This window comes from Alligator mississippiensis, chromosome 15 (assembly GCF_030867095.1).
Source record: "Alligator mississippiensis isolate rAllMis1 chromosome 15, rAllMis1, whole genome shotgun sequence".
In the NCBI taxonomy this organism is placed as follows: Eukaryota; Metazoa; Chordata; order Crocodylia; family Alligatoridae; genus Alligator; species Alligator mississippiensis.
This window is the reverse complement of record NC_081838.1, coordinates 10,981,115-11,006,658: the sequence shown is the minus strand read 5'-3', so window position 1 is coordinate 11,006,658 and position 25,544 is coordinate 10,981,115. Positions and strand designations below refer to the sequence as shown.

Below are 25,544 nucleotides of genomic sequence, written 5' to 3'. Positions count from 1 at the left end.
GAACAACTGCCCTCGGTCTCATTTGCATCTGAGATGGAACCAGATGACCATTCATTTACATGAGAGATGGAAAACAGAAAGCCTGAAGCAGAGACTGCAGTGAATTCTGGGACCAGAGAAGCAGGAGAGCGCTGCATGATGGGGAATCTGTGCTTCCAATGTTAATTAACCCATGTTCACACACACCCAGCTCAGCATTTATCAGACCAGTTCTAATCTGGATTTGCTAAGGACTTTTCCCTTCCAGACACACACACACACAGCTCTAAGTTTAATAGGCATCTCGGGCCGTACATTCCCCGGTCCCACTATGGGAGGCCTATTTAAACTTGATTGACTAAAACTCGGTTGCCGGGTTAGGGAATGCTGAGGCAAGAGACCGAGTCAGAGGGGGTAGGGGCAACATTTGAACAATGGTTAAGGGTTCATCACAGCATCCAGCCTGCTGGAGCCCTAATCCCAGGTGTTGTCGTATCTTTCCCGAGACGACTGGTGGGAGTCCTCTCCACAAAAGGTTATGAGCACCCCAATAATTGCTTTAAGTCTGTTAAAAGACTATAGTAAAATCTGGAAAAGTCATGCTAAGCTGAGGCTTGTGCACAACAAGTAAAAATCCAAAATCCTGATGCTGCAAGCTATCTATTGTTCCTGAAGAAACCATGAGATATCCCATCAGGATATCTGCCATCCATAGGAATCTCAAGCTGGCTCCCAAGTATTTGGGTTACTCCCTAATCTTAAGTGTTTCCTGATTATCAATCAGTTTCCTGAGATGGTCCAAACCAGATAACCCCTTGTCAATAGAAAAGACAATGATTTACACTACTGAGGGTGCTTCAAAGCAGCTCAACTGAGGGTATAAAAATCTGTAAGTGTGTGTGCTTAAGAGGAGAAAGAAAAGGAGAAAGAAAGAAGAAGAAGAAAACTCCTGTGCTGACACCATCCCCTGTTGTTCTCGGGACGCTGGTAGAACAGATAATCTCTCTCTTCAAGGATTGTGCTACGGACTGTGCCTGTCAGCTTTGCAGCCTGGGTACCGTGGACTCGGTGAGATTCCCAGCGTTCTCTCTTCTGTCTAGGCATAAACTTCTGAACCTGAACTGTATCAGTTAAGCTTGAGCTAAGTTTCCCCAAATACTTAGTGAAACCAGGGTAGTATTGTCATTGTTTGTGTTTGTTTTTCTTTTGCATGTCTATTACTACTAGTACTATTATATATTTCATATGCTTAGCAATAAATAACTTTTATAGGCAAACTGGTAGTAATTGGGTATATTTTTCCATCTCTGCTTCTTTTTCCTCCTGTGCTCTGCAGCAACGCTTCTTTTACCTATGCTAAAGATCCCTGTGAAGCCTAAATTATTGTGGGGTCTGCTCATCAAGAGGCCAAGATTGGGACGTGCTGAGTTTGAAACACATAAGGGGATCAGCTTGTACAGGCTGATTGACCCAGTTTGACTCAGACGTGCCCTTATGAACTGAATGCTGGCCCATGAGGGTGTCAGCTGGACACCCAGCCGGATGCAGAGGGATTCTGTTTACCTGTGTGCTTGTGTCTGACTGCATTTTATTGCTGCTGTTATCAACTGATTCTTGGCATATGAGGGTGTCAGCCTGTCCATGCTGATCAGCCCGGCCAGGTCAGGCGTGTCACGTTAACTTGTGTGTGTGTTTGTGTGTGTATGACTGATTTGGTGACTGGAGGAACCCAGTCCCATTGAGATTGAGTCCTGCAGGATAGCTCCACTGGGGGTGAGGGCTTGCAGAAGGGAGAGATACAGCTCCGTATAGTAACACAAGCAGCACATTGACAGAATCACCAAGACCCTAGAAACTATCCCTAATAAATGAGCACACCCCAAAGTAATGGGCAAATTTGGTAACACCATCAGACAAAGTACAGCTCTTTCTCTCTGCTCCACTAGCACACAGGGGCTGAAGTTTGATTTTTTTCCCAAAACACAGAGACTCCCTGTTCATGGAGAAATCCCTGGATGTCACATACCTAGGATTAATGCCACAGCAAAGGGTGGCAGAGTGCTCTGGTGGCTTGCACTATTCCTCCATCCTCTGTCTGTCACTGTAAGCACCTGACACACTGCCACAGCCCACTGTTAGGACCTCGGCCTCTACCCCAGATAACACTCTCCTTCTTTCCCTTCCACTCTGCAGGACCCAGGAGGATGCTGACCCCAACACTAGGGTGACCTTTCATCCAGGTTTGCCTGGGACAGTCTTGGATTTCATAGGCCATGCTGGTATCTTGGCCAGTTGGTGAAAATTGAAGCAGAAGTCCCAGATAGGGCATGTGCGGGAGGGGTGGTGCCAATCTGCCTCCTCCTGAGCAGCAGCTGGAGGAAGGTAGGTAGGTTGTACTGCATCATCCTGCATGAGGTGGGGATTGGCTGGGGTGGGGCAGGGGAGAGGGCTGGGGCTCAGGCACGTGACTCAGGGAACTGAGATGACCACCTGCCGGCAGAAGTCTCGTGCCCTGCTGCTGCAAGTGCTTCAGCCTGGGCTATGCACAGCGGCCCCAGGTGGGTGCCATCAGTGGGGGAGAAATGCTGTGTGGCTGTGCAGCATTGGATGGCGGAGCCCAGGGGAACCACACAGTAGTTTTTTCGAGCAGGGCTCGGCCTCTGCTCGTGGAGGATGGACCTCTGTGGTGTCCCACCCCACCCCAATCCAACAGCCCTGGGGGTGGGGCTGTCTGTGTGTATGCTAATGTGTGTGTGCATGCAGGGTGGAGGATGCAGAGGCCCAGGTGTGTGTGTGGGGGGGGGGAGGGGGGTACTGCCCATCCAAGGTTTTCCTACTCCCATCCATGTTTCACTAAAAATAATATAGCCACACTACCCAACAAGGATCCAGAGACAGAGACATAGACGCAGGTGTCTGCAGTCAGTCTACCTATTCCACTATTCCAAACAGTAGGAAGAAGATATCTCCCAACATTGAATATTTTCCAAAGAGACCCTAGTGAGTGCCCGGAGGAAGCTGCATGCTCCTTACCGCAGTGTCTGCACCTTGCAACTGGGATGTCTCAGTCCCTCGCACAGCAGCCGCACGCCACCATCTCCCAGACCCTTATTATAACTCAGGTCCAGCTGTGTCAGGCTAGGGCTGGTGCTGACAGCAGCAGTGAGATCCTGACAGCAGGCAACTGTGAGACGGCAACTCTGCAACCTGCAGGAGAGAGAAGCACAGAGCAGAGTGACCAGGGCACGAATAAGGCCATCACAGATGCTGTGACAAGCAGCCCCCCTCCTCCCCCGCCCCGGCATCTTCTGAAGAACGTCAACATGAAGAATCAGGCAAAAGTTCCTACCTAAGGTCTGGTCTAAATTTCAGGGCTTGCCCAATGACAAACCAAGGGAGACCCATAGGAAATTGGAGAAAAGCAAACCTTTGAGAGGGCATGGACTATGTTGGCACACCCTTCTCTGCAGCCCCTATTGCTGTTTTAAATCATAAATGTTTGTGGTTCTTCACAGACCAGCTGGGATCCTGGCTGCTGTCTTCGGCCACTTCGTATTCAGCCCTGGCCTCACACGGAGCCTCCTGGGAAGGAGGATGAGGCCTCTCCCAGCCACAGATGCAGAACCTGGATCCATGCTCCTCATGTCCTACCCAAGTCTGAATGTTTCCCCCAGCACTACACATGCCCTGAAGCAGGATCCTGCCCTCATATGGAGCTTCCTGGAATACAAGGGTGAGGCTACCCACTAGAGACACCATGGAGAGACATGATGGGTGTTACTAGAAAGATCCCAAGACAGTTCGAAGATATTGGTGACAGCTTATTTAGGAATCATAGAGGGCATAAAAGTGGGAGCAAACATTAAATACCATGAAGCAGAAGATAAGAAAGGACAGTCTAAGTTCTCAATGCAAAGCATTTTGTTTGGAGGAAGAAAGACAACAAGGAGGAATTTTAGCTTTTTAGAAAGCAACAAGATCTAAAATTCACTACATCCATTACTACAAGCATAGATGACAACTGCCACTACTGTAGAACCAGTGTCAAAAGTCTTCAGTAAGTATTTCTTTTTTGCCATTGAAATGAAGCCGGAGACTTTATTTGGGTCACAAATGATGATAAACTAATGAATAATGCCAAGTGGAGGTTAAGCAGCATCATTCCAACTATACATGTTTTAACGTCACTAGGGTTACATACATCCAAAGTGTTTTTGCATGATGTGGCCAGAGATCATTCTGGATCACTGAAGCTACACACACCACTCAGGCTACACACATTCACATACATCTCATCTTGTAGATGGTCTCTGAAAAGACTATGGCAAATATTATGGAATAGTATTGTCTCCCTGATGATTGTAGGTAGCCAAGAGCTCTTGGACAAAGAGGGAGGAGGACGATCCTTTAATGGGCCCCCAGGATTTTATCTGCTCTCCTGGGCAAAGAACAAAGTTGAGGGCTCTTCCATGTGGCAGAGCCTCCTACTCATGAATCCAAATGGAAATGATCCGTTAAATGAGACACAAAGCAATAAGCCAGCTCAGTTGTGGCTTTAGAACTTTTGGAGCCAGTCTTACTTTAGCTTTCCTCAGTAAGTTGCATCCCCCCATGGCCCTGAGTGAGGAGATCAGAAGCCTCAAAGCTTGGGGCAGTGCAGTTCTCTCACAGCTGGGTCTGCAGGCATGTGTGTGTGTGTGTGCATGTGTGGTATCCCCATCATAGATTTCACCAAAAGTAGTATGGTGACTCTACCCAAAAAAGACCCAGAGAGACAGACTCAGGTGTCTACTGTCAGTTGGCCTATTCCACTATCCCCGACATTTGGAGGAACACATCTCTCCATGTTGAAGGTTTTCTATAGAGACCCTAGTGAGTGGCCGGGGGAAGCTGCATGCTCCTTACCCCAGTGTCTGCAACTTGCAGCTGGGATGTCTCAGTCCCTGGCACAGCTGTTGCATGCTGCCATCCCCCAGACCCCTATTATAACTCAAGTCAAGCACTGTAAGGCTGGGGCTGGTGCTGAGAGCAGCAGCAAGATCCTCACAGCAGGCATCGGTCAGACGGCACCACTGCAACCTGTAGAAGAGAGAAATACAGTGCAGAGTGATCAGGGCATAAATACGGTGATCACAGATACTGTGACAGGCAACCCCATCCCCCGGCCTCTCCTGAAGGACATTAACATGAAGGACCAGGCAGAAATGTCTGAGTTTCAGGCCTTGCCCAATGACAAACCAAGGGAGACCCATGGGAGGCTGCAGAAAATCAAGACCTGGAGAGGGGATGGATTATGTGAGCCTGTTGGCATGGCCTGCTCCACAGCCGCTGTTGCTGTTTTACATCACAAACACAGGTGACTGGTAGGAGGGGCACCGGGGGCGGGGGGGCGGGGCACATACCCCATCCTGAGATTGGCCGCTGCCAATGCCAGCTTCTGCGGGCAGTCACAGCTCACCCCCCACCACACACACATACTTTCCCTGATTCTCCTCTTGCTGCCATCATACTTGTAGAAACCCTTCTTGTTACCCTTCACATCTCTTGCTAGCCGCAACTCCAGTTGGCCTTCCTGATTTATCCCTGCATGCCTGAGCAATGCTCTTATATTCTCCCAGCCACACATGCAGAGCCTGGACCCATGCTCCTCATGCCCTATCCAAGTCTGAATATTTCTCCGAACACTACACGTGTCCTGAAGCAGGGTGCTGCCCCTGTATGGAGCTTTCTGGAGTACAAGGGTGAGGCTGCACCACTACAGACACCATGTGCTGGACATGACTCTTGCATGACCACCCCATATATATCTCTGCATGCCATTCTCCACCACCAAGCATGCACTAAAACTAGCATCACTTTACAAAAAACAAAGGGAAACAACCACTGCATGGGACAGAAAAAGGCATGTTGCAGATGAGAAGTCATAGAGAAGTGGGGCTGGAAGTGACCTCCAGAGGTCACCTAGACCAACCCCCAACCAGAGGCAGAATCATCCCTATCCAAATCATCCCATACAACATAGTCTAAACTCCACATAAGACTACCCTCAACCCTGACACAACACAGACCTAACACCCTAGCTTGCCATAGGGAAAGCATGGGAACCAGAGGAAACAACTTTCTGCTTCAATAAAACATTGAAAATACATAATAAAAAGGTCCTATGTAGAGGGTGACGCCCCTGCTACAGAGGAAGGCAAACTCTCTACAGTCCATACCAATCTGACCGTGGGGTAAAATTCCCTCCTGATGCTAAATATGGTGATCAGTCTGATCTTGAGTGGAGGGGAGAGACCCTCTAGCCAGGAAACTTTGGCTTTGCTCCAAGCAAGAGAATCGGCACACCCCAGTTGAAATCCCGAGCCACAGCTATAGCCAACACCCAATGTCCCTAGGAAGGCCTAAAAAACACCCTGAAACATATAGCAGAAAGAAAGAAGTTGGAGGTAGGAGCAAGCAGCAAAGTCCAGAAGCATGGGAAATCCCCATTGTAAAAAAATAGGCATAGATACAATTACATCATCCCTGACCAGTGGCTGTCCACCCTCTTCCTGAACACCTCCAGTGATGGAGAGTCCACAGCTTCCCTAGGTGTCTCCTCCACTGCCTCCCTATTCTCACAGTGAAGAAGCATTTCTGGATATCCAATCTAAATTCATTTTGCTGCAACTTTAGGGCATTGCTCCATGTCTTCTCTGCAGCAAGAAACAAAAGGGCTTTCCCTCTTCTCCATGGCGGCCCTTCAAGGAGTTGAAGTCTGCTATCATGGTCCCTTTTGAGCACCTTTTCTGCAAGATGAATAGAAAACTGGGGAAAAGTGACTTGCCTCCTGGCCAGAGGAAGGGTGAGATCTGGATGGCAGCCCAGGTCTGTCTCCCAGGTCAGTGCTTTCAACCCATTTCATCCCGACACACCCTGCTTCAGGCTCCCACAGAACTGAACGGGCTACTTCTCTCCACCATGGCCCCCTGTTATCTCTTCAAACCCACATGTCCCCCCTAACCTCTGAATAGACTCACAACCTACCCAGGCAAGCTACACAGACATGAGCTGGCTCTGCACACAGCACCTCCACAACAGGAGCAGCAGCAGAGCGGTGTTCATGGAGTGGCACCAGAGCTAACGAGCACTGTGACTCAGGAGTGCTGATGAGCAGGCCTGTAGCACTGCAGTGAAGCCATACATCTGAGACACTTACAGAGCCCATTTTTAAGGCCTGTGCACCAGGCTGCACTCTTCCTGCTCCCGTGCACCTGGGAAGTCCGTTTGCTCCCAACACAGATGAACGTGGAGCTGCAGGGTAGGTTTTGGGAGTGGACCTGGCTTTGGCTACACTCAACACTTGCACTGTCCCAAATCAGGATACCAGGCATGCCTCTCCCCCAAACCAAGCACATCACATCACATAGATGTTATGGTGGAAGCCAGGTCCTCCTTACCTCAGTGTCTGTAACTTGCAGCTGGGATGTCTCAGCCCCTCGCAAAGCAGCTGCACGCCGCCATCCCCCAGACCAGAATTAACACCCAGGTCCAGCTCCGTCAGGCTGGGGCTGGTGCTGAGAGCAGTGGCAAGATCCTCACAGCAGGCATCAGTGAGATGCCAGCACTGCAACCTGTAGGAGAAAGAAGCACAGAGGAGAGAGATCAGAGCATGAATGGGGCAGCTGCTCTCACAGATGCCCTGCCTCCCATTTCCCTCCATGGCTAATAATGTAAAATAGGACAGAAATCCCACCTCCTGTCCTGCCCCAGGATCCACCCCTGGGCCAAGGAGAAACCAGAGCTTCCTGTCCAGCCCCAATGTCTGGTGCTGCACCTGTAGCCAATCAGTCCTGAAAAGGGCCCAGCCCCAAACCTCTGCTTCTGGCCCATAAAAAATGGGTGGGGAGCAAACACTCCCTTCCTAAGCCCCACTACTATCTAACCACAAGGCAGCACATGAAGGAGGCTGCCCCATCAGTGCTGCCCATTTAGCTCCATATGAACCAGGTGGTTTCATCCCTGCCCAGCCCCAGAACGGGCAGGCTAATCAGAGCCACCCCAGGGACAGGAGGCTGCAGGAGAAGCCCCCTTCCCAGCACTGGGCAGGCTTCACACAGGAGCTGGGGGATGTGCTCTTCACCCTAGCACCAGGTCTGCTGCTCCCTGCAGACCACAGCCCTCTCCTAGCTCTACCTCCCACAGCCTGGCTGGTCCTTTCTCTTGATGGCTAGAACATGGTATTTAGAGGTTTGCTTTTGGGAATTGGCTTGTAGGTAAATATATATGTATTAGAATAATGGTTCAGGGCAGCAGCAAGGGTTCATTGAATTTTAAAGGCCTGGTTCTCACATAGTTTCACAGCCTTCAAGGCAGACAGGGTATCTAACCCAGGCAAGCAACAAGGCCAATGGACAGACACATAGCCTGGGAAATTGTGGGCATATACCACACTGTTCCATAACATGAGATAAGGTGGCATCAACTCACAAGGCCCAAGACTGGGGGACCTGGGGGTTTTGGGGGAACAGTCCAAATTAGGAGAAAGCCCGGAAAGCAGGGCTTTAACTCTCTTCACCAAGCTTTATTACACCTGAATAGTCCCTCCTTCCTCCTCACTGCCCAGCCCTCTGAGGTCCTAAGTGCAGACAATAGGAACCAGAAGTCCACTGGCTGTGCTGCTCTCTCACCTCAGTGTGAAAAAACAGTTCTCCACTCATGGGACAAGATCTCTCTGGCTCTGAGAAGTCCAGATCCAGACCAAAAGAAAGGTTCAGTCTATGGAGTTGCCGAATTCCTCAGTCATATGGAGCTACAGCTCCATGGTGCGAAAAAGAGCAGCAGCAGTTGCTGTCTCTGCTATCATTGCAAGCAGAGCTGAAAGTACATGATCTGTCAGAATATCTTCCTGGAAAAGGCTTATACTATTCAGTAACATTTGCAAAAGAGTCAGCTGGCATCCAAGGCTTGTGAATTTTCACCAAATGGGTAAAAAATTTTTAAAAAAAATTTAAATGATGGAACTGGCCTGTGTTGTGGAAGAAATGCATTTTCCCAAACAGCTGAAGCAGCCTATAAGATCCTAGGGCAGCCACTTCTGCTTACTCTGCCTCACAGAGACAGGCCAGCAGAAAATTATTATGGCAAACCATAGCTCAACCAGCTCACAAGCAAAGTGCACCCACTAAGAACAGTCTAGCTCCATCCTCTTTGGAACTACTCTTCCCACCCAAATGATAATATTAAGTCTCCCCTCAGTCTTCTCTTCTCCACGCCAAAGAAGCCAAATTCCCTCAGCCGCTCCTCAGAAGTCATGTGCCCTGCCCCCCCAAACCATGCCCATTGTGGGGGTACAGCAGAGGCTGGACTCTCTCCAATTTGTCCACATCTTTTCTGTAGCAGGGGGCCCAAAACTGGACACAGGACTCCAGATGTGGACTCTCTAGTGCCAAATAGAGGAGAATAATCACTTCCCTCGATCTGCTGGCAATGATTCTACTAATCCAACCCAGGATGCCATTAGCCTGTTTGGCAACAAGGGCACATTGTTGGCTTATATTCAGCTTGTTGCCCACCGTAACCCCTGGGTCCTTTTGTGCAGAGCTGCTGCTTAGCCAATCAGCCCCCAGCCTGTACTGGTGCATGGGATTGTTCTGTCCTAAGTGCAAGACTTTGCACATGTCCTTTCTGAACCGCAAGTCATCTTAAATTTGTTCCCCTCACTCATGTGAGGGAAAGAGCTGTGGCATGGGTCAATGGACCTGATCCCAACCCCTGGCTCCTCTGGCCCCTGTCTTCCCCCCACCATGGTACCCCCCCCTCCATGTGCCCTCTCCTGTCTGCCACTCTGTGCCTGTGCCTACCCCATTCCCTGCTCCACAACACTGCTGCTTCCTCCTGCAGCCTGCCCCTAAACCCCTTCAGCCTGACCCTGACCCCTGCCCACACCCTACCCCTTACCTTCTGCTGCAGCTCTGTTCATCTGGGGCTGTCAGAAGCAGCATGGCCCCAGCCTGACCCCACCTCAGCCTGGCCAGGGAGAAGTGGGGGCAGGTCCCAGCCAGGCTAGGGCTGGAAGGACCTGAGCCAGGGCAGAAGGTAATGGGGGAAGGGCAGACATAGGCATGGGAGGCAGGGCCAGGGGGCCCTCCCCACCCCATGGTCTCTCCCATGCTCCCCTAAGCCATGTGCTGCCTCCCCACCCAAATGACCAGTTCTGGCCTAAGCCAGAGCTCAGCTGCCCCCTGTCCTGGGCTGCTACTCCAATTAACAAGGAGTCCCCATCCCCACCTGGTCCCATCCCATTTCCCGCCCCCCCCCCCCCCCTCACCCTCCCATGCTGGGGAAAACCCTGTCCTGGATTGGAGCAAATATGTTAAACACAAGATAAAATGTCCCAGCTGCACCACTACACAGATGTCTCCAGTTTGCACTTGGGGCATTTCAGGACTACATGCAGCAGCTTAAATCCTGGTTCATCCCCCAGTAACATGCCTGTCCCTGGAACACCTGCGCTCTGGATGCCCTGCTCTGCCCTTCCCTGCCCTTCCCCTCTTCTGCATGAGGGAGGGGCATTGGGCTCCATCACAGGTGCCTGGGGTGGCCCTGGCTTTACTGAACAATGAGTCATCCCAGTGCAGGCAGATGGGTGCAGGCCGTGAGCTAGTGACGCAGGGACTGGAGGGGTACTGGGCTCTGACCTCCTCCCTGCTGCTTCACAGAGCAGGTGTCTTGCATCTGCCCCTTACAGACTCCTGCCCCTCCAGCACATTACATAGAGGAGCACCCAGAGAAAGCTGCATGCTCCTTACCGCAGTGTCTGCAACTTGCAACTGGGACGTCTCAGTCCCTCGCACAGCAGCCGCACACCGACATCCCCCAGACCAGTGTTACCACTCAGATCCAGCAGTGTCAGGCTGGGGCTGGTGCTGAGAGCAGCGGCGAGATCCCCACAGCAAGTGGTTGTGAGACGGCACCACCGCAACCTGTGGAGAGAGAAGTGCAGAGGAGAGAGATTAGGGCATCAACTGGGCCATTCTGACAGGCAGCCCTGCCCACCAGACTCCTCCCCGGCCAGTCAGCAGGAACAGTGGGACAGAAGTCTCACCTTGCCCTGCTCCAAGATCGCTCTTCTCTAATCTGGGGCAAGGTGTAGGGCACATGGTGAACATGGTGAACCACCAAAGGGAACAGAATAAATTCTCTCCTTTCAAGTAAAAGGCCTTTTCCCTAGAGGGAGGCTCAGTAAGTTCCTTTGGAAGGAATTTCTACCTTCAACATACGAGCAACATCAATTCCTAAATCCCAACCCTGTTTTCTCGTATCAAGAGAGGAGCTCATGAGGCAGTGGAGAGGGAAAATCTCTGATACCACAGTTTTTACATATGCAGCAAATCCAGAACAGAGGCCGTGGAGGTGAGTACACTTCTTAGAACTGACTCTGTCCTTGGTCCCCAGGTGGATTACAGAAGAAGGACAAAGCTCAGTTTCTCCCAGTGGAGAACAAGAGCATCACGAGACCAGCTCTCAGCTGTCCACTCCTGCTGCTGCTGTCCCTGGCTGATCCAGGGGCAGGGCACAGTGAAGCCCCAGAGACGTTCCTGCCCCACTCCAGCTGCAGGCTGTGCCCGCATGGTGCCAGGGTCAGGAGGTGACAGTGTCAGTGGTGCACAGCTTCATCCTGCCACTGCTGACTCCCTGCCCCACCACCCCCGCCCCTGTCCCCAATTGCCTTGAGTGGGGGCTGGAAGGAGGAACCTGTGCACCACTGCTGCTATCCCTGTCCAAGCCTGTCACCCTGTACTACCACTCCCCACAGCCCCTGCCTGGACGGGGCAGCACTGACTGAGGGGGCAGGATTGACTGCAGGTGCCCTGCCCCGCACCACCCCCAAGTCAGCCAGGGACAGGGGCAGTGGTATCTGCAGGATACAGAAACCCCCATCCTTGCAGATGCTCCCTGCCTGGTTATCCAATGTCTCCCAGTGACCTGTGGGCCCCAGCCATGTCTCTCGCCCATTCCTATATGGTGTGAGGGATGATATGCCACAGCCTGGATCCACCCAAGGTAGATGCAATTCTATTAACCTTGCTGCCCTCAGGATACACACTGGGCAACACCTGCATATCTGCAAGCAGTGATCCAGAAGTGGCAATAGAGTCACTTCAACACTGCAGGCAGGACACTCACAGTTGCTCACAATCTGCACTTTGGTTGCCCACTACATGAACTGGATTTTTGTCTGGACTGTCCCCTCCTAGTACAGCAGCACTTGGGCAGGATGAGAAATCCAAGAGGCACACTTCCCCATCCTCCACCTCTTCCATACCCTCCCGAGAAAGGAAAACTAGAGGTTCGAAAGCAAGAGGGAGAAACACTACCAGAAGTAAAAGCAAAATGCTGACTCCTCAGTCTCTCCATTTCTGAACAAGGAGCATGTGTTCAACATCACCCCAGGCATGCATCAACCAGGACGTGAAGGAGAGACCTCTTCCCTCACACCTTGGACAGTTGGACCCCCTGAACACAAGACGCTCCTAAGGGCTTCACAGAACTCATTTTGGGCATAAAGCCAAGGATGGGCTATGTCTGCCCTTCCCCCCATTACCTTCTGCTCTGGCTCACGTCCCTCCAGCCCTAGCCTGGCTGGAACCTGCCCCCACTTCTCCCTAGCCAGGCTGAGGTGGGGTCAGTCTAGGGCCATGCTGTTTCTGACAGCCCCAGACGAGCAGAGCTGCAGCAGAAGGTAAGGGGTAAGGGGTGGGCAGAGTCAGGGGCAGACTGTCCCCCTGCAACCTGGGCTTGCAAAGTGTCCCCCTGCAACCTGGGCTTGCAGAAGGAACAATGACCAAGTGGGATTTACCTAATTCAGCCACATATCCCAGTGGATAAATTCTGTTTCTAACTCTGCAAACGCCATAGGTGGAGGCAAAATCTGCAGCTCAGATAAAACATGCAGTTGTTCCCTCTGGGGATGCATTTTCCAAAGCACAAACATAAGACGGAGCAGAGGAAAGTCCAGCACAAGCAGAACAGCGGGGAGAACTCAGAAAACCTCTTTTTAATACCTGGAGCACCTGGAGTGCTGTTCTACATCACGCTGCAGAAAACAGGAAAACCCACAGGGGATGTCTACACTGTGGCAGAGCTCTGCTGCAGCTGGGCCATTACTCAATATGATCTGTCCACCTGCCCCTGCTGACACACCCCAAGCTGGGAACCATGCCCCTCAAGCTGGTCCAGAGTCATTCCCAAGTACACTGCAAACAGGGATGGAATAGCCCTGTTGCTACCTCACTAGCAAGTTTCAGGGTCTGGGATATGTTGCAGGAGGAGGTGGTGAGGTGCGATAGGGAAGAGCTCTGCTGTGGCTTTGGTGTAGACTGCCACCAAATTCCAAAATGCTGAGAAATACTCCAAGACTTTGGTTGCTTTGCAACACTTTGAAGGTGCAATGCATGAGCTAACAAGCCAGACTGCTCCAGCAGTGCTGTGCTGCTTCCTGCAGAGCACACCAAGCGCTTAAACATTAGACAGAAATATAGTTTCTAAAAATAAATCTGAATTATGAGCACAGCTGTATCTAACAAAGGCACAGGACTAATCCATCAGGCATGAAACAGTACTCCATCTACTGTAAGAATTAGAGGCATAAACACCATCTTCCCAAGGCAAGAGCAGATTCCCTTGTGTTGCAGGGAGCAATCCCTGGATGCCACAGAACAGGCCATAATGCAGCTGCCCAAAATAGCGTCTGGAGAAAGCGCTCCCAGGAATGGATGTGGGAGCATGAGAACAGCACTGCAGTGCCTCAGCAATCCCTAGCTCCTTCTACCCAACATGCTCATATCTTACTTGTTTTCTGAATATGGAGTCATATTCTGGCAGGTTGCTTTCCTCTCCCTTCCTGTGTCTTTCATTGTAAACCACCTGCCACATTGCCAGGGCCCAGTTAGAGATCTGCATCAGACTGCACTGTCCCTGCTTCCCCTCAACTCCCCCAGGTCACTGAGGTGCGCTGGGCCTCTGGACAATCCAAGGTGCAGGGGCATGTGTCTGGGGTGGGCCTGGCTTTACTGCCATTTTGGAGCGAGCCTGTACAGGGACCCAGCAGAACTAGGATTTCCAGGCAAAGCAGGTGACATTAGGGAACACTTGACAGACTCTCCCTTTGCTGTGTAAATCAGGAGAGTTGAAGAGTTTATTTAATGATATATTTGCTCTGCACCAGGGTGTTGCGAGCTGTAGCTGAATCCAATGTGCAATGGACCCAGAGAAAACTACAGTGAAACTGCACCGCACTAGTGATGCCCAGATGCTGGAAGGGGAAGGGATAGGAAAAGGCAAGTGCTAGGACTTGGGGGATACCTTCTCTGCTGCTGGAGCTGGAGGCTGGAGCCAAGCTGGAGGCTAGAGCCTGCTGCTGAGTCCCTGAGCAGCTCTGGGCTGAATCCAGGCTCCTCAGGGCTGCATCCTGCTCCAGTCAATCTCACCCTGGGCAGTTCTTAGATCCAAACAAATAGGCCTTAGCCTCTGGCTTCTGCTTCACCCTGGCTTCCTATCACTCGTGCAAGCTGTGTGCCCCTTACCGCAGCGTCTGTAACTTGCAGCTGGGATATTTCAGTCCCTTGCACAGCAGCTGCACGCCGCAAACTCCCAAACCACCATTGCCACTCAGGTCCAGCTGCATCAGGTTGGGGCTGGTGCTGAGAACAGCGGCGAGATCGCCACAGCAGGCATCTGTGAGCTTGCAATCCCTCAGCCTGCAGGAGATAAAAACACAGAGGAGAGAGGTCAGGGAATGAACCGGGCGGTACAGATGCTCTGACGGGTGGCCCTGCCCACCAGCACCCTCAATGCAAACCAGTATGGACAATGGGACAGAAGTCCCACCTCCTGTCCTGCCCCAGGATCCACCCCTTGGCCAAGGAGAAACCAGCGCTTCCTGCTCAGCCCCAATGTCTGTGCTGCACCTGTGGCCAATCAGCACTGAAGCTGTGTGGCCCTCTGCCTCCTCCCGCGCAGGGTAGACTTGCTGAGCCTGTTAGCAAGGGACTGTTAGATTCTGCTGAGGACTCAGCATCCAGACCAGACATGCAAAAACAAGTGTCCCTCTTTCCTGACTTATCCTCCTAGCCAAAATCAAATACTAGGGTTGTACGAGGCTTCGGACAGAGTTTTGGATCTGGAGAAGCTTCGGACACTTCGGTGTCTGAAGCAGCATGTCTGGATTGAAGCGCTGACTTTGTTAGTCTTTCTGAAGTCACTTCAGAGATCCGGCCATAGGGTATAATGGGGAATCAATGAAATATCTATACTTTAGTTGTTTTTTGTCTGATTTGGATGAAATTTGCAGGAACTATATTCCCTGCTGAGAGCATGAAGTCTGCCAAGTTTCAAGAAAATCTGTGCAGGGGTTCGGGGAGAAATCCACCCCAAATTCTTGAAAGCAAAACTCATGTCGTGTGTATGTGTTACATCACAGGAGAGTGAAAACTGCAGGGGTGGTGGCCCTGGTGAGGCCACAAAGCCTGCCAAGTTTCAAGAAGATAGGTTCAGGGGTTTGGGGGGAACTGCACCTCAAGCTGTGGACAAGCAAAACTTGTGACATGGGTGACCCTGTGCGTGTTAAGGCGCAGTGGGGTGACAGCTGCAGGGATGGTAGCCCCTGCTGTGGCCACAATGCCTGCCAGGTGTGGAGGAGATCAGTGCAGGGGGGTTCTGGCTTCTGGGGCCCTGCACCCCTAGCTGCTGACAGACAAAACTCGTGACATGGGTGCTTGTGCAACTGTGTCTCTTCTGGGGCATGGGAGACACTACTGCTGGCCTGGCTGCTAAGCTACTGTGTTACCAGTTACCAAGCAATCATGATTCACTCAGGGACCAGCTCAATACGCAGGACCTAGCTAATGTAACCAGTTAATTACCATCAATTAACACCCACAAAAGCAGAGACTAAGGAGAGGAAATAATCAATACAGACAATCAACTGCCCCAAGACAGAGACAGTCAGCTGCACAAGCACCCATGTCACAAGTTTTGTCTGTCTGCAGCTAGGGGCGCAGGGACCCAGAACCCCTGCACCCATCTCCTTGACAGCTGGCAGCCATCATGGCCTCAGCAGAGGCCACCATCCCTGCAGCTGTCACCCCGCTGCGCCTCAACACACACAGGGTCACCCATGGCATGAGTTTTGCTTGTCTGCAGCTTGAGGTACAGTTCCCCCCAAACCCCTGCACTGATCTTCTTGAAACTTGGCAGGCTTTTTGGCCTCTCCAGGAGCTATCACCCTTGCAGCTTTGACCTCCCTGTGTTGTAACACATACAGGTGACATGAGTTTTGCTTTCAAGAATTTGGGGTATAGTTTCCTCCAAACCTCTGCACCAATCTCCTTGAAACTTGGCAGATGTCATAGCAGATGTCATTCTTTCTACAGTCTACCACCCCTGAAAGTTTCATCCAAATCAGACAGAAAACAACAAAGTCATAGATATTTCATTGATTCCCCATTATACCCTATGGCCAGATCTCCGAGACAGCTCTGAAGCTTCAGAGCCACTTTGACCGGATCAAAGCAGAAACCCGGTCCGGAGCTCTGGATTGGATCCCTGGAATCTGAAGGAGTCAGATGCGAAGCCGGATTGGATCACTGCCGACTCGCACAGGCCTATCAAATACCTCTAAGGCTGTTTTTCAGCTCTTGCCTATCAGGAATTCAAGAGCAACCACAGTGAATCATGCCTATACACATGCAGGGAGATTGCTCCAATGCACTATAATTATACCACATCAGAGCAGACTTGATTAACCAAGTCTGCTGGAGTGTGGTAATTACTGAGCTCAATTAATCAAGATTCCTGGAGCATGGTAATTACCAGAAGCCTAGTTTTCACTGATAAAAATGACAACTTCTCTGATAAAACACCCCAAATCCATGACTAAAATTAAATGCCACTATAAATATGTATCAACTGAACACAGTTTTATTGATATATTTGTAATTTTACAGCAACTTGAAAGCCGACCAGTGCCTCAGTCACGATAATAAAATAAATTTTAAATGCCTATACAATTTGTTATTTGATTTTGGGATTTTTATCAAAGAAAATCAGAGCTTCCTCCCCTCCTTAGTTCATGAGGTCCAGGCTCTTCACTCCCAAGCCACGGCCCCCAAGCCCTGCTGAAAAATCCATGTTTTTCTTGGGTAAAAGAGAAAATCCATAAGGGTTTTTTTTCCCATTTTTTCCATTTTTCTATGGAAAATCTGGATCCCTGGAAATTACCACACTCCAGGAGGTTCCACTGTCATGTGTATTAGTGTCTCTGTGCTGAAAAATGGTGGCTAGGATGCTTTAACTAAAGTTCATTAGACAAGATTTAAAGTGACCCTGCCATCATTCTTCAGCATGGGGATGCTGATACACGTGATGCTCCAGGTGCTTTAAGTAGAGTGGCTCTTGGAGTCACTCTAATTAAACACCCCCCACCCCCACTTCAGTCCCTGAGCACATCTATAAATGCCCAATGAATCTAACGCAGCCTCACTTATATCCTTCATGGGTGTGAGTGTGCCTGCAGGCATGGGTGGGATGGAGCCAGGTCAGGCCAACAGGAGGCCTCTTGGCTTAGTAAGCATGAGCCACCCACGTCCACAAACCCTGCCACATCTTTCTCATGCCCTCCAGATGGACAGGGAAGCCCTGGTTCCCCTTCTGCCCTCTGGAGCTCTTTTGCAGCAGGTGTTGGGGGGGAGGACTGCTTGAAATGGGAACTGTGCTCTCCAGAAAGTACTATCTGCCATTTGTACATTTTCCATTACAGGTCTGAGATTTTCTGACTAGCTGCAATGTGGAGCTGGACTCGGCAGGCACTGGAGCAGGTCCTCTGAGCTGTCAAATCTACCGTGTACTTGGGGAAGGGGCTCTGTGGAGCTGCCAATGCTGGGCAATTCAAAGGGACTTGCTGGTAGTCACATCTGGCTGCCCTGGCTCTGTGCAAGGCTGAACACCAACGAAGATGTGACCCTTGTGCACTGCTGCTTGCACACTTGGGTGTAGCTGTGTGTTGTCACACCTGTGTCCAGCAGTTGTAGTATTGCTGGCAAGGCCAATGCTCTTTAGCACAGGCCATCTCAGATAAGCTTATCTATCCTGGGTCCTGCCAAACAGCTCTTCTCCCCAATCCAACAACAGGAGTGTAGGTGCAAATCTCTGGAGAGTGGAGCAAACCATACCCCAGAGCAATCATCCAGCTGTAGAAGTCCTTGTCAGAAGGGACCAAACTGAGCCCTGGCCTGGTCCTGTCAAATCCAAACACCAAATCACCCTTCTGCTAAAGGCTTTCCCAGTAACAACAGCCGGAGCAGCAAGAAGGATGGAGAGCTAAGAGAGGAAGGAGAAGAAAGCAAGGAAAAAGGGAAAGGGTGAATGGCACAGAAAGCAAGGGGGAAAATAGCCTCCTCCTCACTTATTGCCTCACCACCAAGCGAGCATGCAAGAGATGAAATGTGGATAAGTGAGTGTGAATTACATAGCTACGCAAAGGATTTACACACTGTAGTGACAGGTACTTAAAACTGCATAAGATCTGAATATCTACATTTTCTTGCCAGCCTTCTGTAGGCATGCTGCATCCTCCAAGTATCCCACTGGCCACATTGCTCTCCTTTCTCACTCATGCTCATCTGAGTTAATTGACTTAAACATCATGGAAAAGCCAAGCTTACATAAACTGCCCACACATACATTTCAGCAGGTCCTCAGGTAATGTAAACTGTTACAGGGTCACTGAAATGAGGGAGCTAGGAGACAGCTTAGTCCAGGTGAGAATCTGCCCCATTGACTGCACATGCAAACACAGTCCTAAGAGATGAGACCATTCTCTACCCTTGTTACACCAGCCCCGGGACAGGTCGATTCCCGCTCTGCTGTAGGATGCCTGCGGTATCATCAGGGAGTGTGGGGCTTATAAAAGGAGAGGAGTTTCTTACCGTAGCCTTTTCACTTTACAGCGTGGGTCTTTCAGGGCTTGACACAGCAGGCAAATAGACAAGTGAGTCTCCTGTTCCCTACAAAGAGAGAAGAGAATTGTTTGGATTCTCTACCGACAGACTTCAGTTCATTTCTTCAGCTTTCCAAACCCATCTTGGATAGTACGATCATACCTTACACGTAACTAGTCTACAGCTTCAGTCTACTGTACATCATCGAAAGCAGAATGAATCTAGTACCAAAAGATGCACTTATCATTAAGTGGAGCAGGGTCTACTAAGTGCGATCTACCTGTTCAAGGTTTGAATGTGAACATGTGGTAGTATTCAAATGCAGTTCTCAGCACTCATGCAAACATCTCCAATGCTTTTTTCTTTTTGTGTTGACCAACTGTTTTATCATTTCTGTTTTATCATTTATCGTTTTATCATACAGTAGAAATCAGCACTTTTACTGAACCATGAGTGCTGATTTAAATGTGGCCACAAAATGCAAAGGTTTGGGTTTTAGCTGTCACAGTTAGATTTGGAAGCAATCTGTGTGACTGTTACACTTTGGAGTGAGGCTGCGCACGCCTACAGGGACAGAAGAAGGCTTAGCAGAAATCTGACAACTCAATTAGTCCTTTGAAATGCACTTCTGAGTGTATCAATCACTTTAGCTTTCTGGTCTAACTGAGAAGGATCCAGTTTTCCTTTGAAGGAGATAAAAAGGATGGAAATAGTTATTTTTTGTATGTAATTGTTGCTGTTCCTGTCAGGAGGTTTGAGGTGCCCAAAGTCAGCTCAAAGTTGGTTGCAGATCAAGCAGGAAAGCCTGAAAGGCTTGAGGTAGAGGCTTTCAGGAGGTAGAGGCCCTTGGTCTAGGGAGAAGCTCAACAGGAAACCAAGGAGCGGAGTATTGCCTCTCCCTGTGGTGGAAGCTGGATGGGAATCAGAAGAGAAGCTAGCTCCTCCATGGTAGTGGACCATGAGAAAGAGGAAGACCCAGGGAGGCAACCCATGTGTTTGTGTTCCTTAAGAGAACCTGCAAATGTAAGAAGAGTCAATCCAGGAGTCAATGCTTCATCCCAGACTGAATGAAATTATCTTCAGTGGAGTTTGGGATGTCCCTTGAGTGCTGCTGGAGAACACTAGAGAGAAAGCCTCCGTCTCGCTGCCTAGACTGAACAGTGAGACAGGACAGGTCTTTCGAAGGGAAGGAGGAAGTGGAGCTCATGGCAGTAGCCCTGGGGACTTCACCAGATTTGTTTGGGACTCCCTGGTCATTGTCCCCTTGGAAGGAGTGGGGCTGTGAGAGCGAAGTGTAAGAAGCAGAGCCCTGAGGCAGAGGGAGCAGCTCCAGGCAGGGAAGACTGAGGCTCAGAGCCTGCAGTGCCATGTCCAGCCATGCGGGCTGGGCTGAGTGATGAACCAAACTTTGTCACACAGTGGAGAACATAGCTAGCAGGGTAAGCAGGAAAGAAGGACAGCCGGGTATTTGGGCGAGGGAAGTGGATAGAAGTGATGCATAGAAGGACTCCTGTGAGGTTCTCCTTCATTTGCAGGAGGCAATGAGGTAGGTAAAGCAGACCCAGACCATCTTCCTGCAGCTCCTGGACTGCCCACACATCCAGGGGAAGGCATGGCTGGAGATGAAGGGGCTGATTCTCCAAAGTAGAGGAGCAGCCACCAAGCTTGGTAGGGATCCTGTGCAAGGAAATGGTTTGGCACCATGTGTACCAAGTAGGAAGTGATATCTGGGGTAAGGAAACCAGAGACTCAGCTATGGGTGACTAGGTCTCTGCAGGGACAGGACACTATGAAAGGTCTTGCCCTTATTGCACCAAAACTAGAAAACTTCTGTGTCAGTGGAGGGCAGGAGCAGCTACAAAGGTTTGAGCCATCAAGAAAGCTTTAATGTGAGGTTCATGTTCCTGGCAAAGGGCAGACAGAAGCAGGGGCCAGACCCTATTTTATCTATTAAGCAGGTAAGAGGACTTAGGTGCTTATCTCCTCTGAAAAATTGTTTAGATAGATTTTGGATGAGTCCCGCTCTTACTCATAGCTTGTTCATGATTCCATCTTAAAGCCAAAAAGCCAGCGTGTGGGAAAAGTAGATGTGTTCATGAATTTTCAGGAACATAGAGTGGACTAGGATCAGAGTTGAGAGTCCAAGTCTATGTAGATGCTTAACAGGTAGAAGAGGACCTAGTCCTAAGTGTCCATCCACTGTTCCCTATGAAATGCAATGATGCTCCAATGGGCCAACCCCACAAAAATGAAGCTAGCAAGACTTGCACTTGAAGGAAGAAGCACAGGGCAGAAGCTGGCAGTCCCATACTCAAAAGGCTCTTTCCCCATTTCCACACGGCTGCTCCTGGAAGCCTCTGGGGATCCGTGGCTGAGAGTTATTCTAGGATCCCTCCACACCAGCCCCTGCACTGTGGAGTGGTGAAGCAGCACTTCAGCTGGGAGGGGGCTTTATATTTACATGCTGTTGAAGGGGTGCACAATGCAAGTGCTACAAATAAAGGCAGAATTTACATGTCTGTCCATACCCTCAGTATCATAGAGCTCATTCCTGGGATGGCAGCCCACTCCCATGGCAATAGGCATCAATTCAAATATTTGGCACTTACATTCAAGGGCTTGAGCTGAAACATTTCCGATTCTTTGTCACCAGAGCAAGAGTAGCTGCACTAATAACTGTGATAAGAATTACCTTACATCTAAAATATAATCCCAACTTGCTGGAGAACAATGAGACTATAACAGCTACTTCCAGAGAGATTCACATGCTGCCCATCCCAAAGCAAACAAACTACTTTGGCAAAAGCTAAGGTGGAGCAGTTTGGCCAGTTGTGCCTGTCATAGGAACAGCTGTTTCATCCCCACCTGGTAGAAGAGGTGAGCCCACCAGAAAACCATGTTACAGAGCCCAGGGCGGGAATGAGAGGATGTTTCATTGCCTAACAGAAAGCTGACATAGGCAGGGACCATCATCCTCAGAAAAATGTGGGGGTAGAAAATTCCCAGCAACAGTGTTTTGATCATTTTCCTTTTGAACTGAGAATAACAACAGTCTACTAATCCTAATCCTCCTCTATGCATGGAATTCATAGGAGGAAATATTACTTTAAACATTAATGGCATTTTTACACACGCATGCGCCACAGCACTGGGTGCTTTGAAAAGCTCCCAGTGCTGCAGTGCATGCATTTATATAAACAGCAAAATGCGCATCAGCTCACAGAAATTGCCCGTGGTCTGCTTTTGAACTAAAGCACATTGAAGGTGTTTTAGTTCAAAAGTGCACTGCTGCCATTTTCTGCACGCTGACGTGCATTTTGCAATTTCTATGATGCAACGCTGGGCACATCAGCTCATATGCAAAGCAGACTGAATTAATCGAGTCTGCTCTGACCTCCAGCACATCACAGCATGGAAAGGTATGTGTATAAAACCCTAAAAGTCTTTCAAACAATGACATGTATAAATTCTAAAAGGAGAAACATTTCGTACAAACAGGTGGTGCAGTTAAAGGGAGAGCACTTCCAGTAAATCTACTATGCAGGAAACCTGTGTGGCTATGAGAAAGACTAGCCAAGTGCTTGTCAAGAATAATGAGGGGTGAAGCTGGGGTGGGACGAAGGCCCATGTCTGGCCCCCACCCTGCACTTAGGTGGTGGCCCTGCTCCCCTGTCTCCCTTCGGGGCTGGGGCCAGGACCAGCGCTGCTCCCCCACACCCCTGCGTTCTGGGTCCACACGATCTGCATCCCCCTCTCCCCTCCCTGGAGGCTTGTGGTGGTGGGGGTAGAGCAGCAGCACCACGCTCCCTGCCGTTATGGTGGGTGGGAACGGCTGTTTGTCAGCCAATCAGAGTGCGAATGAAGCGTTATAGACAGACAGACAGACTAAGGCTTTTATAATATTAGAATTCTTGCTCAGTAGCACATGGATAGTTTAACTATTCAAGTCACTTAAAAAAAGGCATCAGAGCATGCCTTTTTCACCTCTAACTTGCCTGTTGTGCAGTTATTAACACACTTCAGCACACCCCATGGCCCTGTGCAAGACAGCAAGTTTTATAAACTTGGGGAACATATTGCTTTAGTATTATTTAGAGCTAGAAGTGACATCTTATGTAACACAGGAGACTTTTCTTGAGTATTACTGACAGTTTGAAGACAAATTAATTTGTTATTCCTCAAATTGCTGTTTCCCAGGTTTTGCGAAGAAGTAGCACATCCTTTTTAAGTCTCAATCCTTAACCATGGTCATTCTTTACAGTGGACCATTTTAAAGCTAAATCTGAGGTTGGGGGCAGGGGGAGAATATGAGAAGGGGAGGGAAAGAGAATATTTTACAGATTAAATTAAATTTCTTAAGAAATTACGTAAGAGTTTTTGAAGCCCAGGTAACACTCACGGAGGTGACCAATTTTGGGATCTCGACACATCTTCGTTTAGGGCTTCGTATCTGAATTCACAGGATTCTAGAAGAAGTGACTCTAATTGGTGGCAGTTTTTTAAACAGAATGCAAGTACCTCTTGATCCATTTGGGTAAATGTATGATGTTGTAACTTTAAAGTTATTAAATGTCTCAGTGCACTTTGCACAAAATTTTCATCCTGAATTTCATACAAACAGTGAAATTTCTCAAGCTGATAAAGTGCTTCAACCTTAGGTGCAAAACCTGACCTCTGCCCATGAGATCCTAAAGACAAGGGAGATGTTTTGGGCTTTATTTTAATCCATTTCAGTAATTCTGGTTTAATCTTCAATGACATTTTGCAGCTCAGTTTTTTCTCAATGTCCTTCATTCTCTCTTCATTTAAGAAACCAAACAGAAATCTCACTGTTAGCATTAAATGATTCATAGATTTCCCATAGTTGGCTAACAAAGTTGTTAAAGCTTGCATGTCATTTCCTGAGCCTTCGCCTACTGCTGCTGCTTCTTCTTCCAGAGCATAAAACAAAGCTGCAAAAAACTCTTGAAAAGACAGGTGGATGAAGCTGTAGAGACATTCACAGTCAGTGCTTTTTTGAAAGAGGTTCTCATTCAGAAAGAGGGAGTCAGCAGTATCTAAGCTGTGCTTCTTCAGCTCTTCTGCCCTAAACAGGATTTTCTGCCTGCAGACCCCATCTGCAGCCAAGGAGCAAAGTCCTTTCAAGTTAGTTTGCAGGAGTTGCTTTGACTTGCTTCTTGGATCCCTCAGTAAATTGTAAAGGTAGAGCAGGTACACTCCTGTGACTGTTGTCGAAGTCTGTGCAAGATCTTCACCTTCATCCATCTGCTGCTTTATGACAGTGCAGACGATCCAACAGACAATGGGGACAAAGCACATGGTGAAGAGCATTTCATTTTCTTTTACAAAATTAAAGGCTTTTCTTGCTTTCCCTTTATCCCCAAAATATTTGTCAAAGTATTCTCTCCTCTCGGTTTCTGAAAACCCCAGGATTTCAGCGTAGCGCTCATTGTGCAAGCACTGCCTGAGCTCCTCCACAGCAGCTGGTCTTGTAGTAATGAGTAAGGAACATTTCTCAAGGACTTTTTTCCGGACTAAACTGCTCAGCACGATTTCCATTGGTTTCTTCTCCCAGGGATCAGAGCACAGATTCTCTTCTGGCTGATCCAGGGACAATCTCAGTTCATCAAAGCCATCAATTATAAACAGGAGTCTCTCTGGATTCACCAACATTGCTTCAATCGGTGCATGTTGATCAGGACAGTTCCTTAAGATCAGATTTGCCACACTTCCCTGCTCAATGTCAAAGTTAACTTCTCTGCAGTCTATGTAGAAAACATAATCAAACTTTTTGCTGTAAAGCTTTCCAGTTGCCCAGTCAAACATGATCTTTTTTGCTGTCAGTGTTTTCCCAATCCCTGCAGCTCCCAGCAGCACAGCAATTCGCTGAGTTTTCCCTTTCTCATCAGCTGCAAATAAGTCACCGATGGTGATGGATCTCTTTTGCTCAGACATGATTTCTGCATGTCTCTGTCCCGAGGCCATTATTTCATATTGTCTTTCCTTTCTGGCACGTGTTTCCTTTACAATAATCAGCTTGGTGTATCTGCTGTTTAGAATTACATTCTCACCAAGAAGAGAGTTCCTGTCTTTCATTACTCCGTACTTATCCTGTACGTGCGCAGTGTACTTCTTCCTGTAACCTGGGTTAGAGATAGGAAGCATTAGATATCCGGAGGTAGAAGTTCAGGGGAAAAAGACAATCTACATTAATGTTGGAATAAAGTTAATTCAACAATAACGAATGGTGCCTTTAGCTAATTGTATTGCACATTTCCTCATACAATATCCTCCAATCAACTAGCTGGAGGACCTGTAGTGCTTCTTTATATTAGCAGTCCCACTGGAATTAGGATGCAGGTAAAAATGGTTAGTTTGAACTCTGTGTGCATATTCAACAGTCACTTTACTAACTGGTGAAATGCAGTCATGTCTACAGTGAAAACCACCAATGCAGGGCACAGCAGCAGCACATAACAGTTCACATCAGGGGCCACCAACCTTTAGAAGTCTGTAGAGGCCAGAACAGCCTGGCTTCAATCCAGGTGGCTTCAGTGTGCATCAGCAGTGAGAGCCGGCAGTTGC

General features: G+C 49.2%; 1 protein-coding gene across 1 annotated transcript in view; it reads right to left on the bottom strand.

The window, feature by feature from the left end:
• Positions 1–25,544, bottom strand: part of LOC102570679 (NACHT, LRR and PYD domains-containing protein 12) — a 40,420-nt gene that overhangs the window by 6,837 nt on the left and 8,039 nt on the right. The window contains exons 3-9 of the mRNA XM_059718327.1: positions 23,359–25,102; positions 18,948–19,025; positions 14,547–14,720; positions 10,770–10,943; positions 7,419–7,592; positions 4,885–5,058; positions 3,013–3,186 (exon numbers count right to left, since the gene is read on the bottom strand). Coding sequence (XP_059574310.1) covers positions 3,013–3,186; positions 4,885–5,058; positions 7,419–7,592; positions 10,770–10,943; positions 14,547–14,720; positions 18,948–19,025; positions 23,359–25,102 — 2,692 coding nt within the window. The remainder of the gene's footprint in view (positions 1–3,012; positions 3,187–4,884; positions 5,059–7,418; positions 7,593–10,769; positions 10,944–14,546; positions 14,721–18,947; positions 19,026–23,358; positions 25,103–25,544) is intronic.